This window comes from Manis javanica, chromosome 2 (assembly GCF_040802235.1).
Source record: "Manis javanica isolate MJ-LG chromosome 2, MJ_LKY, whole genome shotgun sequence".
NCBI classification, from domain to species: domain Eukaryota; kingdom Metazoa; phylum Chordata; class Mammalia; order Pholidota; family Manidae; genus Manis; species Manis javanica.
Window position 1 is genome coordinate 216,259,799 of NC_133157.1, and position 14,672 is coordinate 216,274,470.

The 14,672-nt window shown below is 44.2% G+C and overlaps 1 protein-coding gene across 3 annotated transcripts in view; it reads right to left on the reverse strand.

Moving 5' to 3' along the window:
* ADCY8 (adenylate cyclase 8) overlaps window positions 1-14,672 on the reverse strand; it is a 215,351-nt gene that overhangs the window by 116,549 nt on the left and 84,130 nt on the right. For all 3 annotated transcript variants that reach the window (XM_017661201.3, XM_017661200.3, XM_017661198.3), the window contains exons 3-4: window positions 11,741-11,871; window positions 3,560-3,671 (exon numbers count right to left, since the gene is read on the reverse strand). In XM_017661201.3, coding sequence (XP_017516690.1) covers window positions 3,560-3,671; window positions 11,741-11,871 — 243 coding nt within the window. The remainder of the gene's footprint in view (window positions 1-3,559; window positions 3,672-11,740; window positions 11,872-14,672) is intronic.

Consider the following 14,672-nt stretch of genomic DNA (forward strand, 5'->3'; position numbering starts at 1 on the left):
AATCACAAGGGAACTCAGGAATTCAATCAGATGAAGATGAACTTTAATAGAAAGCTTTGCAGGTGTTCCCTGCGTTTTAATTATGTAGTGCATAACCAAGTACAGTGTATGACATTTACATGTGAGGTGGGTTCACTCTGATGTGTAACATAATGAAAATCTAAAGCAAAGGATTTTGCAAGGCAGACAGAGATCATTATAAAGCCACACAATTTTTATGTTAGAAGATGCTAAAAGGGGTGAGTCTAATACCCTTTAATACAGAAGAACAACCTGTGTGTAAACCAGTTGTTAAGTGAGTTGCCTATAGTTGGGGGTAAAAACATCTAAAGTAGGTTTTCTCCTTCCAAGGGAAGTGGAATTATTTTCACCAGCAGAGTTTCTCCAACTTTTCCACACAGGTCCCTTAGAGGAGGAGAAACTGGGTGGGGTGGGCGGTATTGAGTGCTAGTGGGAATGGAGCACTTACTCTGAACCAGCCTCTGTGTTAAGAGACATTTCCCATGTACTGTTTCATTTATCCTTCATTACAATTCTGTTAGGAAACTGCATCTCAGAGAGGGAGCCACACAATACATATTCAAGTCCAGCCCATCTGTGAAATCCCATGAATCCAACTCTTCAAACTGTCTGAAGCTTTGAAGTCCCATGAATCTAATCCTTCAAGCACCGCATCTCTGATATCTTGTATTCAATCTCCTAAAATGCCTGCAGCATTCCAGAGGAAGCACCTGGTCTCAGCTGGCCTGAATCACAGATGTACCACCTACCCAGCATTCTGGACAGATTGGTTCACTTCTTTGAGCCTCAGTCACCCATTCCATAAAATGGGAGCAATAAAGAACCTGCCTTGTAGGTTTGTGGTGAGAACTAATTCAGGTAATCCAAGACAAACACTCCACACAGAGCATAACATACAGCAGGCAGTTTATGAATGTTCCATATTTTTATCAAAACTAATTATTTTACTCCATTATAGATCTGTGCTTAACTAGACATTCATTATTTTCCATAAAATCTTTCTATAAGAGTCATACCCCAGAAGAGGACTATAGCTTCTTGCACCTACTGGGGATCAATGGGCCGTGTACCCCCACTGGCTCCTTCTCCCCTACTGTGTGTGTGATAAACCAGATGAAAAGCCAAGGTCAAAGCACAAAGTCCACGTTTCTTAAAATGCTGCACCATGCCCTCCCAAATCCTTTCTGCTTTCTTTCTCAAGCTCACTTCTCACTGCAGTCTCCCGTGCCTAACGGTCTTGAGCTTCTTATAGCTCCCCAGACAAGCCCCACATTCTCGAATTTTCACACTTCCCTGCCTTTGCACCATGCCTCAGCCTGGAAGGAACTTGTCTAATCTGATGTCAGGAAAGCTGCTCTTCCTCAAGACTCACCCTGCATATGGTCTTTTTCCTGGATGCTGCCAGATCACCACCATGACCATCACCCCTCCAAACACTGACTGTTCCTTCCTTCATTTTCCTGCAATACGCTGCCTATTATTGTTGGCACCACATTGTCCTGAAGTTATCATGGACTTGTCTTTCTCCTTTACTGGACTGTGAGCTTCTTGAGGACAGGAACTTATTTTTGTCTTGCCCGAGTCTTGCACAGTACATGGCACGTAGTTCATATTCATTAACTGTTGGTTGAACAGCTTGGATTAAATTGTACTTAGCAACTCTTTCCCTGCTTCAATGGGGTTTACTGTGGCAGTAACAACTGACCTGGATCATATGTGTCACTTCTTAATGGAGGGCTGTTTTTGCTCCACTTAGCATTTGGGAGCAGACATACTCACAGCCATAACATGGAATGGAATAACTATGTATAATGGCACCAACTGCCCATGAAGCAGAAATAAGAAGTGGTACACATTCTTGCCCACCTTCAAATTCCCAGCTCTTCAGGCAAACCCAACCTTTCTATTAGGAGGAGCCCTCGGCGCCCTCACTTCCTCTGCTCATGGCAGCCTCCCATCCAATGGCTGTTCAGCGGCTAGAGCTCACACTGCAGGTCCCTCGGCAGGTCCTCGCCCACCTTTCTAGCCTCATCTCCACCACTGCCTAAATTGAGCTTTTTCCTCCAGCATTGCTAAATCTCTTCTGGTTTCCCCATGTGTACAGACTAGCATCTTTGCATGTATTCTCCTCTCTGCAGAAAACCACCTTCCCTGCCTTCTTCACTTGGTGACTTGGTAAAATGTGTATAATAAAATCTACTCTTTTAATAAACATGGACAGTCATGCTCACCTATCGAGCAGCCACATCATCCCCAAAGTCACCCCGTCTCATAATTCTGTGGGTCAGTCTGCTCCCTCCACTTCCAGCTCCTGGCAACCTCTTATGGCTTTTCTGGCTCTATAATTTTTGCCTATAATTCTAGTATGTCTTATAGATGGAATCATAAAATATCTAGCCTTTTGCATTTGGCTTCTTTCACTGGGCATACTGCTTTTCAGATTCACTGATGCTGTTGCATGTCTGGGTGGCTTATTCCTTTTCATTGTGAGAGTATTCTATTGTATTTGTATTCTCATTTTTAAGACTCGGCCTAAGAGTCACTTTTTCCTGGGAGCGTCTCTAATCCAAGGGTTGCGTGTTGTCTCTGCATTCCCAGACTTACCCCTACCACTGCACCCTGTGCATCCTGTCCCTGTTTTTGCAGCCCTGACAAGGCTTAAATCTAGGAAGGGCGGAAGTGTGTTTTAGTCATCCTCATCATCTTAACACAGCACCCTGCACAACGCTTAGCAGGTGCTCAGACGCATGCACACATGGTCCTCTTTTCAGAGACAGGCAGCCTTGAAATCGGACATTTTGAACATCTAAAGGTGAACTCTCACTTGAGGTGACCTCACATCATTCTCACAACAGTTCTGTGAAGCTGGCGCTAATGTACACACTTCTCAAAGCAGGAAATTAAGGTATGTCTGTTGGAACCCAACCCATTCTTATAATACAGCATGCCGATGCTATTCCTCTGTGACTTGAGTGGCTTTAGGACTAGGAATCTGTGTTTTGATAGCAAAAGTTCATCTCCTTTAGCCTGTTCTCTATTCTGTTTCTGATCAAGCCAGCTAAAGCAATAAAGGTAGTGTCTTGCTGGCTAAAAACAAAGCTCTGAAGTTAAATGGTGGTCCAGTATGTTACTGGTTACTGAGTACAGGCTGAGTCACTCCAGAAGGCTAGGGCTGCCGGGGAACCTGCAGGTGGCCATCACCCCATAAGCCAACACTGAGGCTGCAGCTGGGCGGCACCGGGCACATGCAGGGCGAAATAATGAGGAAGGAGTAGAAAACAGATAAAAAGGACTTTGGTTTAATTGTCACTCAACCAGCTGTCTCTCAATTGGGAAAATTAAGCGGACAAATCTCCCATCCGAGACCTGTAAATAACATCGGTCCCCAGATCGTGCGAGGGCCCAGGGTCTCACGCTCAGAGACAAGATGCAGAATGGTAATGACATTGGTGATGGAGGCTACGTCCTTCTCTTCCCTAATTCCACATGCAGGCCCTCACTCCCACGAAAGACTAGGAGGGAATTAAATTCAACTCACATGGGCCAGTCGATCAAATCTGGCAAAGAGCTCGTTGAGCATCCTGACCAGCTCTTGAGCAGACAAGGTCGTGGATAGGTTGGTAAATCCTTTAACATCTGCAAAAAGAATACTAGACAGCAAGGGAGGGATGGGGTGGGGAGAAAGCATATTAATATTTTAATCCATCCCAGGAGACACATCCACCCCATCCAAATGAATCAACCATGGTCTGAGATCTCAGCCCTCCCTGCCACGGGAGTCAGGGGGAAGGTCTCGGTATCTAGCAAACCTCCCAGCAGAGAGAGTCTGCCTGGGAGCCCAGAATGGACAGGGGGGCAACAGAAAGCCCTTCTTCCCATGCAGAGCTGTGGAGAGTGGGCAATACAAACAACTCAAAGGGGAATTTGTCACTATGAACAGATCAATTTCTTGCGGTAAGCAAAATGAAGCTTTATGAATTATTTCTGTATTTTCACAATGCACAGCAATGCAGATGCCATGACACACAGTAAAATGGACACAGTGGGGAAAAGAACACAAAAGCTCATTATCTCCAGCCCAACAACAAATACTGTACCTAAAATTGCAGGCAAATAGTAGGGTATTTTTCAAAAATTAAGGGAATAGGTAGTGAAGCTGGGTGACCTTGGGCAGACTAATTATTTAAAACTCTCACCTAGTGATTTCAGTGAGGTGAGGTCTTATTCTGTGCATGGCTTGGGACAAAGGAAGAGGAAAGGAAGGAAAGGGCAGTCTTCGAAAGCATTCTAGAAGCAAGACACTACGTGAGCACTGTCTTAATCCACCCATTAGCTAAGGGGTGGGCGTTATTCACTCCACTGTGGAGATGAGCAAACTGAGGTCCAGAGAGGCAAGGAGACTTTCCGGCACTGCACTGGTGGCATGTGCCAGGGTTGGGCTTGCCCATTTGGCTGGGCTGCACTGGGGTCACTGCGCCACCCCACCTAAGCACACCACTCCAGGGACCCGTGCAAGAGCAGGGGCACCTCTGGAAGGAAAGACCCCACAAAGGTTACCACGTTGTGTTGATTCTCAAATTTTACCATCTCTGAAACTGACGGCACCTTGGCAGTGTTGTAAAATTTTGGTTATTTTTCTTAGTGTTGTATAAAATGATGGTGAGTCTTAAAATCAGTTTTAATGAAATAGGTCAATTGAGCAGAAGACCTTATGGAATAAGTTACCTTGGCCACCCTGGTATTCACTGATTCTTAAATTTGTCTCCATTACAAACCCTTCAAAGAATCTGATATAGACTATAAATTCTCTCTCCAAGAAAATGTACAAGTATTAAAAAATGTGCACCCTATTTCAAGGAATTTGTACCTTTTCCAAAGCCTATTCATAGACTCACTAGGAATCCTTTGACCCCAGTTTTAAAATGATTGTTTTCATTATTTAATGCTTTAATTATTTTAGCAAATATTTAGGTATCTACTATGTGCCTAGCTATATACACTGTGTAGGAAGTTAGATTAAATGATAAAGAACTAGTGCCTGTCTTCAAAGTGCTCAGAGTGTAGGGACTGGAGGTGGGCAGACAAGGAGAAAGACAAAAACAACACAGGAGGTACCTATGCAGCCGCCCTTACCCGTGGGGGATACATCCCAAGACCCCAGTGGCTGCGTGAAACTGCACATTGTACCAGACCCTATATACACACTATGTTTTTTCCTATATGTACATATCTACAATAAAGTTTAATTTATAAATAAGGAATAGTAAGAGATTCACAATACAATAAACTAGAACTATAACAATATAGTATTAAATAAAAGTTATGTGAATGTGGTTTTTCTCTCTCAAAGTATCTTATTGTACTGTACTTTCTTATCCTTCTTGTGATGATGTGAGATGATAAAATGTATTGTGATGTAGTGTTAGGCTACTATTGGCCTTCTCATGGCATGTCTGAAGGAGGATCATCTGCTTCTGGACTGAGGTTGACTGTAAGTAACTAACACTCTGGATAAGGGGGATTACAGCAGTGAGATGAAGGACATACCGAGGGATGGCCAGTCACAGGCAAGCAGGAGTTCCCTAATGAAGCAAAGTTTCAATTGAGTTTTGAAGGACCTCTGGGAATTGATAGGTAAAGCAAGTGGAAGGGTGGGTGCTCTGAGTAGAGGAATCAGTATATGCTAGGTCTGGGGGAAGAGCAAATGTACCAAGGTTCTGAAAGAATTCAAGGTTGGCTACTCAGAGGGCAGCATTGAGCAGGGCACCTGGGAAAAGAAGTTGGGCAGAAGGGAAGGAGAAGTAAGGTCAGAGATGTGGAGCAGGGGCATGTGGGGAAATGGGCTGTAAGTCCAGCTGAAGAATGCAGACTGTGTCCTGAAAGTGATGGGATGCATGAGCGTGCCTTTTGATTTTAACATATAAAGCTTCTTATGGCAGAGTCACTGCAAGGCCACCATCCTCTCCAGCTTTCTGGTGGCAAAGTATCTGGTCACATGCATAGTATTTGAGTTTAGACAGGTTGAAATTCAAATCCCAGCTCCCTAGTTACAAATACTACGACCTTGGGTAGCTTCCTGAATGTCCCTAAGTCTTTGGTTTGTAAACTGGAGATAAGTGTGGTTCTGCTGATTGCTAGGCAGTGACTTTACCACAGTGCCTGGCAGAGTGAGCACTCCGTAAGTGTTAGCTCTTGTTATTCCTTTACAGAAATGCACCGCAACTGAATGGTTGCATTTGAAGGGGACGAACTGGGGAGAGGGAGAGGGAAAGAGGTAACAGAGGTGTAAGAGAATATGACCATTATCTGGGTTGTTATTTGCAGCTAAAAGAATGCCTGTTGCCACAAACCTGAAATAATAACAGCAGAAGTAAAGAGTATTCACTGTGGACTTGATACTGTTCTAAGAGTTCTATGTGTATTAAACCATTCATTCTTCCTAACAATCAATAGATCTATTAGGATCATCTCTGTTTTACAGATAAGGAAACTGAGGCCTGACGAACTTGCACACAGACATGAAGCTAGGACTTGAATCAGACAGCCTGGCTCCAGAATCTACACACTTTGTCACTAGTCTTCTGCCTCTGTAGCACGATGCCTGGAAGGACACTCATCGCCAGGGCAGGTGGAAGAGAAGGCACCACCGATTATCACCAACCCATCATTTTATAGATCCATTCACTCCAAGCTACTAATATCTGCCTGTGGAAAGACTGGTTCATTCATTCAAGAGCTAATGAACTGAATGCCTACTATGTGCCATGCACTGGGGTCACAGTGGGGCACACAGGAACCACCACAGCCCTCCAGGGCCATGCAGCCCATTGAAAGGAGAAATGGATTCCCAGGGCGGAAAGGCCACCGCAGTTTTAGATGTGCTCAGAGCCCCAGCACCATCTGATGGCTGAGGTCTTTGGAATGTGCGACACTTACCTGTGTCTACATGATCTACCTGCTTTCCGGCACAGCTTTCTTTCCTGTCATTACCTATTAAAACCCTGCTTGTCCTTCAAGTCCCCACTTATATGTTAACACTCTACTTTTATGGGGACTTCTTCAAGCACAGCCAGTCATTCCCTACCCTGGCCTCACACCCGGCCTGTGACCCCCTCTGTCACGGCACTTAGTACTCAGGAACCCAATTACATGAGACAGTGTGCTCCATCTCCTTCTACCAGCTACACAACAGGAAGAAAGTCACCTCTGTCTCAACTGCCCAGCACACTGTGGGCCTCGTAACACACTTCCTGAGGTGAATCAACAGACATCTTCAGAGTAAGTCCTCGCTCCTCAGATATGCCACCACTGGCTATCCTGGGAGCTGTCAGAAATGCAGAATCAGAGGTCCACCCCAGCCCCACTGGCTCAGAATCTGCTTTAAAAGGCACCTCAGGTGATTCCATGTAAAGATGGAGAAGCACCCATTTGAGTCAGCTATGCCAGAGTTTGCTGGGTAAAAGACCAGACGCAAGACCAGTGCCCCGGTCCACTCTGCTGTTTACTCTGCTTCCCCCAGGTGCTGGGCTCAAGGTCAGGCCTTTTGAGTCTAGGTATAAACGTGTAACCTTCCAAGATAAACATCTTGGAATATACTGAAGAAGTCTTATTAATTTTCAAATCTAATTTGCTTACATAAGTTGTTTATTTAGCTAAAAATAAGTGATGTTACCTAACAGTCACTATGCAAATGGAGTACTTAGGGAGGTTTTAGGAAAGTTCGGTGGAATCACTGAGAGCACGGGTTCTGTGCAGACTCTTCTTCTTGACTGTGTTCTTGGGAAGATGATTTAACCTCTCTGAGCTTCTATTTTGCTTGATAATAAAGGAGAGATCATTAAAGCTACTTGCAGGGTGACTGTTAGCAGATAACTTGTAAGTCATAGCATATTCCTCAGTAAATGGAGGATATATAACTCCTTGTAGATATTTTTGGGAATCAGAGTGTTTAATATAGACTGCCATACATGTAGGCCTCAGATGCCAGCAAATTCTCCAGGCCTGTTCAGTTGTACTTCGCTTACACATGAAACTCTAGCCTGCAGGGCCAGTGGGATGGCTGCACATGTTGACAGGGATGGCTGGGAATAGCCAACCAAGTAAGCGGCTGGACTGAGTAAGTCTCTAAAGTTGAGGGTTTCTTTGATCTTTGATGATAGTTCACTGAACCATCTACCATAGCATTGGGAGAGGAAAACACAAACTTGCCTCCGGCGTAGATCCAAGTAACACATGCTGCAAATGTGCAAATGTACCTGGCATAGGGTGGGGGTGCCAAGAGGAAAAGGGAAGGAAACTCTGGTAGAGACCCTAACTGTCCACTGAACTCATGGCTCCCTGTCACCAGGGAAGACTGCCCAGCCGGGGGCTGTGAGCCCCTCTTGCATTTAGGTGGGGCGAGATCAGGTCTCACCACTGAAATCCAAGCAGACGTGATACAGTCATTTCTGAGACAAGAGCTCTCCCCTTATCCTTTTCCCCTTTCCTCTTAACCTTCCTCCTCCAAGAGTGCAAATGCCAAGAACCCTGAGGTCCAGGGGATGGCCCAGCTGTAAAACGCAGGAACCTTTGTGTCTGAATCACCCACTGACCGGGAACATTAGCAGTGGGAAGTTGTGTGAAAAACTTATATTGACTTCAAATCACTGAAACCCAGAGGTTATTTATTAGAGCAGATAGAAGTACCCTAAATTATACAAAAAGTATCTTAAATACATAAGGAAAATGTAGGAACAAGAAATTGAATGGGTAGACAAGATTAGAAGCCTAAAAGCCTTTTAGAGTGAATCTGGTAAAGTCTCAAGATGTGTCCAAATGTTTTCTCCATTTCAAACAGTTCAGTATTTTTAATTAGGAAACTGTGATCTAGAAAGATGAAATGGTGCAGCCAAAGTCTGTCAGGGTATGTGGCTTATAGAAGGTGTTCTGGAACAAGAACCCAGATCTGCTGGCACCCAGTCGCCCGAGCACACTGACACCCCCAGTGGGTGCCCCTTCCCACACCCCACACTGCCAGGAGGTGATGAACCAAGGGCAATATAATTAATGGTCAGACATTTAAAGTGGACAATTTTTAGGGAAGGGTCACAAAACAGGAACAACAAAGCAACAGAGAAGAAAGAATGGCCCGGTGGGTTGCTATGAAGAGGGTGAGGATTAGCAACTTCAAAACTGCTCCCTGCACGCAGTGAATGTGGGGGCTGGCTTTGCTCACAGAAAGGCCTCTGCCTTCTTCATTTATGCTCTTATTTTAGCATCCAGTGGCCTTGCCTGGCCTGGAGAGGCCCCACTGCCCACCTCGGGTGGCATCTTCCTAGTCTCAGGGGAGCTGCTGTGAGCGGCCAGTGAAGTGGCCACCTACACCAGGGGCATCTCTGCAGATTCTTCTCCCATTGGAATGGCTTCTTGGCTGTGAGCAGAGGCCATGGAGAAATGCAGGGCAGCAAACTCAGCTTTAACTTAGGGTGGTGTGAGCTTCTGGAAAAGGGTCTCGAGCATAAGAACTGAGTTGAATAATTTAAAAGAAATGGGTAGGTGGAAGGGGTAGAAGCAACTTGAGTTGTCCTTGACTAAGGGAAGCCCTGAAAACAAACTAGTGCAGAAAGAAAGGCAAACACATTGTTCACTGCACTGACAGACCCAAGTGTGTTGGTGTGGGTGTGCCTGCTTGTTCATCTGTTTATTTTTCCCTTAAAAGGGTAGATCCTCCCACCCCTTTCTCCATGGTGACAGGCTCTTCCATAATATGTCATATCTTTGTCATTTATATCTTGCTGTTCTGCCTTCACTTGTGTTGATCCCTCTGCCCAGGATTCATTTCTTTGATTTCTTCAATTGGCTGACTCAATTTCAAACAAGGCGAATAAAAATTATCTCTTATAGAAGGTTTCTCTCCCCATCCCTACCCCATGTCTGTCCAGGTGTTCTTCTTTTTATGATCTCCTAGCACGCTTGGCTTACTTTAATAACATAACCCCACACTGTATTATAATTACAGGTACTACCCTGAACCTGTTGTTCTAGAATTACTATTGATGAGCTCCTGTTATCTGTGGGACCAATTCCTAGATCTGAGTGTATCTTTTAATGGGAATTGCTGTTTGATAAAGGGCTGCTTTGCAAACCCAAGTATCTAAGCCAGTGCCACTCAATTCTTGGGTGAGACCCTGAGAACCATCTATACTGAAATTCCTGCTAATGGGGTGTGTTAGAATCATACTTTCTGCTGGACTTGCTTTCAAAGTGAGTAGCCAGCATGCCAAATGAACACCCAGACATGCTGGCAAGAAGGTAAAGTTGTCTTTCTCTCCTTTCAAAGTCAAGATGCTAGGAACTATGAAGGTACACTGGTCATTTTTAGAGCTGTTTGATGTATAGACATTTCCCCCGTTTGGGGAACTTCCACCTTATGATATTTGGTGGGAGGGAGATACCATTCTACTCTACAAGCTGAAAATGTCAGATATTTGCACTTCTAGTGAGTGTCTGGGCTCAGCCAATCAGACACATCTGCCCCTAACTTTACCTTGAGATGCAAAGAGTCGAGGGGCAGGACGAAGGCAGCCACCTCCAGACCCTGGGGGTTGCAGAAGAATCACAGAGGCAACAGCTGTGCGAGGACAGGGTTGGTAGCACAAGAAACAGATTCTTCAGAAACGGGGAAGCAGCAGCCTTGCTGGCCTAGTGCTCTGCTCGGTTTTTCGTTCTGCTTCTGGCTTCATTCCACCCCATTTCCTGAGCCTGCCTCTCCAACCTTCCCCAATTACTCTGTGAGGCACCACTTAGCTTGTCAATACATATTACGTCGGCCAGAGATGCATAGTTTTTTGCTTGCAATTATGAAACATGTCGAAAACAATCTACAGTATGCCTAATAATCTACTACATGCTTACCCCTGCCCTGTGCTTTGTATATTATATATATATATATATATAGCTTCACTCACATAATCCATGTAAATGTGTGTGAAGTGGCTATTAAAATGCCTATTTTACAGAGAAGAATCCTGAGATTCAGGCAGATAAACTGCCAAGGTCCTAAGCATAAGTGTGACATAAACTGATTTACATTTTAAAAGGCCACCCTGACTTTGGTTTGCAGATTGAATTGTGGGGAAAAGGGAGAATTTGGATTCTACAGCTGGTCTGCCTATTAAGGAGCATCCCCTCTGATTTTCATACATACCATATTGTCCAAGGAAATGTTGGGCACAGAGAGGGCACTGATGGGTGGATGAGTGGCTGGATGGTTGGGTGGGTAGGCAGGTGGATGAATGGATGGTTGGCCAAAAATATGTTTGCAAAGAAAAATAAGCTATAGTCCTCCTTTGTATCATTTTATGGAGACTTACAAGGAATACAAGGAGACCTACGTGATAACCCCTGTGGCCTCCAGATGGCATTCTGGAATTATTTTTCTTATCATAGCACAAGAAGCTTTGCCTTTCCCACTCAAAATGCAAAGGCAGGCAGGTCTGCTGCTGGGGAGTCAGGCAGTAAGTAAAGTTGCAAATACAATTGTCCTTCCCTGACATTCTTCTCGAGACTCAATTTGAAAATGCAAAACTCTCTGATGAATAATCACTAGTTAATGAATTAATCAACCAAATGAAGAAAGGTGCTGACATTCAGGCAGACAGAAGTCATGGCAGTGAGAGGAGAGCAGCAGGACACACGCAGATCAGGGGGGAGGACCCAGCAGGGGTGTCGTGCGTCTCACCTGACGTTCTCATAGCGGTGGATGTAGATCCGATGGAACTGGTGCTGCAGGTGCTCATCTTCAACATTGCTCATGTCGTTGATCATTTCCAGGACAACAAACCGGGGGAGCACAGACAGCACGAGCCGCTCCTGGAACAAAGCAAGGAAGAGGGCAGTCTTGTAGGCTGGCCAGGGAGTCTCAGGTGGGTGGACATACAGAAGTCATGGGACTCTTGGCCAAACTTCTTGAGGAATTGCTTGTTTCATGCCATTCTTAATTATGACAGATATCTACTGAGCACTTATTTGCCAGGCCCTGTGCTAGCCTCTGGGTACACAGTGGTGAACCAAACAGCTGCAGGTCCTACTATCGTGGAGCTTACATTCTAATAGGGACACAAGCATTGAATATTACACACCCACACCCATTTACAAAATGTGACCAGTGCCAGGCAAGAACAGGACATGATCAGGGAGTATGCTGATTGGTGACATGATTCAAATCAGGGGTTAAGAATGACCTTTCTGAGGAACTGACATTTAAATGGACATCCACAAGTTTGGAATGAGCCAGCCCTGTGTAGTGCAAGCGGAAGGAAGCTCCAGGAAAGGGAAGAGCAGTGCAGATGTCCTAAGGCAAAGAAAGAGCAATGGCTGGCTGGAGGGTGGATAAAGGGGTGTGGTGACAATCTAACTACACAAGTTAGAAGTGTGGAGAAATGTTACAGGCCTGCATAACACATTAACATTTAATTCCAACTACAACTTGGAGCCACTAAGTGGTCCCAAGCATAGGAGTGACATAACCTGATTTACATTTTTTGTTTTTTTGTGTTTTTTATTGAGAGGGCATCTCTCATACTTATTGATCAAATGGTTGTTAACAACAACAAAATTCTGTATAGGGGACTCAATGCACAATCATTAATCCACCCCAGGCCTAATTCTCATCAGTCTCTGATCTTCTGAAGCATAATGAACAAGTTCTTACATGGTGAACAAATTCTTACATAGTGAATAAGTTCTTACATGGTGAACAGTACAAGGGCAGTCATCACAGAAACTTTCGGTTTTGATCACGCATTATGAACTATAAACAATCATGTCAAATATGAATATTCGTTTGATTTTTATACTTGATTTATATGTGAATCCCACATTTCTCCCTTATTATTATTATTATTATTATTATTATTATTATTATTATTATTATTTTTTTTAATAAAATGCTGAAGTGGTAGGTAGATGCAAGATAAAGGAAGAAAACATAGTTTAGTGCTGTAAGAGGGCAAATGTGGATGATCAGGTGTGTGCCTGTAGACTAAGTATTAATCCAAGCTAGACAAGGGCAATAAAACATCCACGGATGCAGAAGATTTCTCTCCAAACAGGGGGGTGAGGTTCTAAGCCTCACCTCTGTTGATCCCCAATTTCTCACCTGATGGCCCCCCTGCGACTGTGCCTGTCTTAGGTTGTTCCTCCCTTGAGGAATCTTACCCATCTCTGGCTAACCAGTTATCTTCCAGGGCCATACAGGGAAATGTAAAGTTGGTAGTGAGAGAGAAGCAATACTCTTTGAAAAGGTTAGCTTTTTACTTCTTTGCAGATTTATGCCCTGTGGCTTTTATGCCCAGCATTTTTCTTGAGGTATCTTTACCACTTGGAAGAATTATGATACTCAGTAAATTCGATATGAGGCACGAGTTCTATTTAAGGGTTGTAATTAGGAAGGAAGAAGAAAAGCTATAGAAGTAGCAGATGGAAGAAAACATGGGAAGATTATTTCTTTGACATATCTTCTTATAGAGTAACTTAAGCATGTATAGGTTTTAAACTACTAATTAAATTGTGCACACACATTAACATAATAGAAATACAGTTACATAACCAATGCAGACCTACAATTACCAGCCATCTCCAGTGAAACCAAGAAAACCAGTTAGGCACCCTAGGCATTTGTGAAAACTTATCTATGATATGATGGATATTGTCTAACTGAATTTGAATACTTTGAGAAAAATCAGACAAATTAAAACAACACATTCCTGGGAACTGTTCACATCCCATATGTTCTTTAACAGTAGATAGTCTAGAGTCGCAAGATTTTGGAGCGCTGCAACTTGCACTTCTCCTAATTCTTGGTTGAGTTCCAACAGTATAGATCCAGTCAAATTTGTTGTTTTACTGTATGTACAGGCCAGCTTAGATATCTTCTTCTTCATTCCAATGGCAAGTCCAGGAACCAGTGGGATGAATGCAGCTACAACTGCAACAGCACCAGGGTCTTTGTTGAAGTTTTTGATGATCATCTTCTGGAATGACTCTTTCAGAGTATGTTGATGTTGAAATTTCTTCTTCATATCGTATCTTAGTTCGTTTTCTGGGTAGCCTAATTAGGCTTTGATCCTCTGTATAAACACAAACAGATCCTTTGCCCACACTTTGATATGCCCTTTATACCATTGTGAAGAACTTATTGGAGGTCACAGGAACTGCTTTTTTTGTTGTTGTTGTTGTTGTTTTGTTTTGGCGAGTGCTTTTTGGAAGTCTTAAAGGGGCAGGGTGGGACACTTAGTCCAGAGGTAGGGAATCTGGAGATCTCTGGGCATGCTAACTCCCTGGGCAGCAGGGAGCATGGAGGCCCCTTACAGAGATAAATAGCCTCCCAGCCACTCCCCCTCCAACGCTACTACACCATTTTGGAGTAGCAGCCCGAGACAGGCCACGCTTACAGCAACAGCGGAGATAAACTCCATTGCAGCTGGGCAGGAGCAGAAGCCCTGTCTGTGCACATCTGCCCAGCACAAGCTACTAGAGGTCGCTGTTCTCCCAGGAGAGGAAGGCCACAAACCAACAAGAAGGGAAGTTCCTCCAGCCGTCACTCATCCCAGCTCTGCAAACTATTTCTATCACCATGAAAAGGCAAAATTACAGGGAAACAAAGATCACAG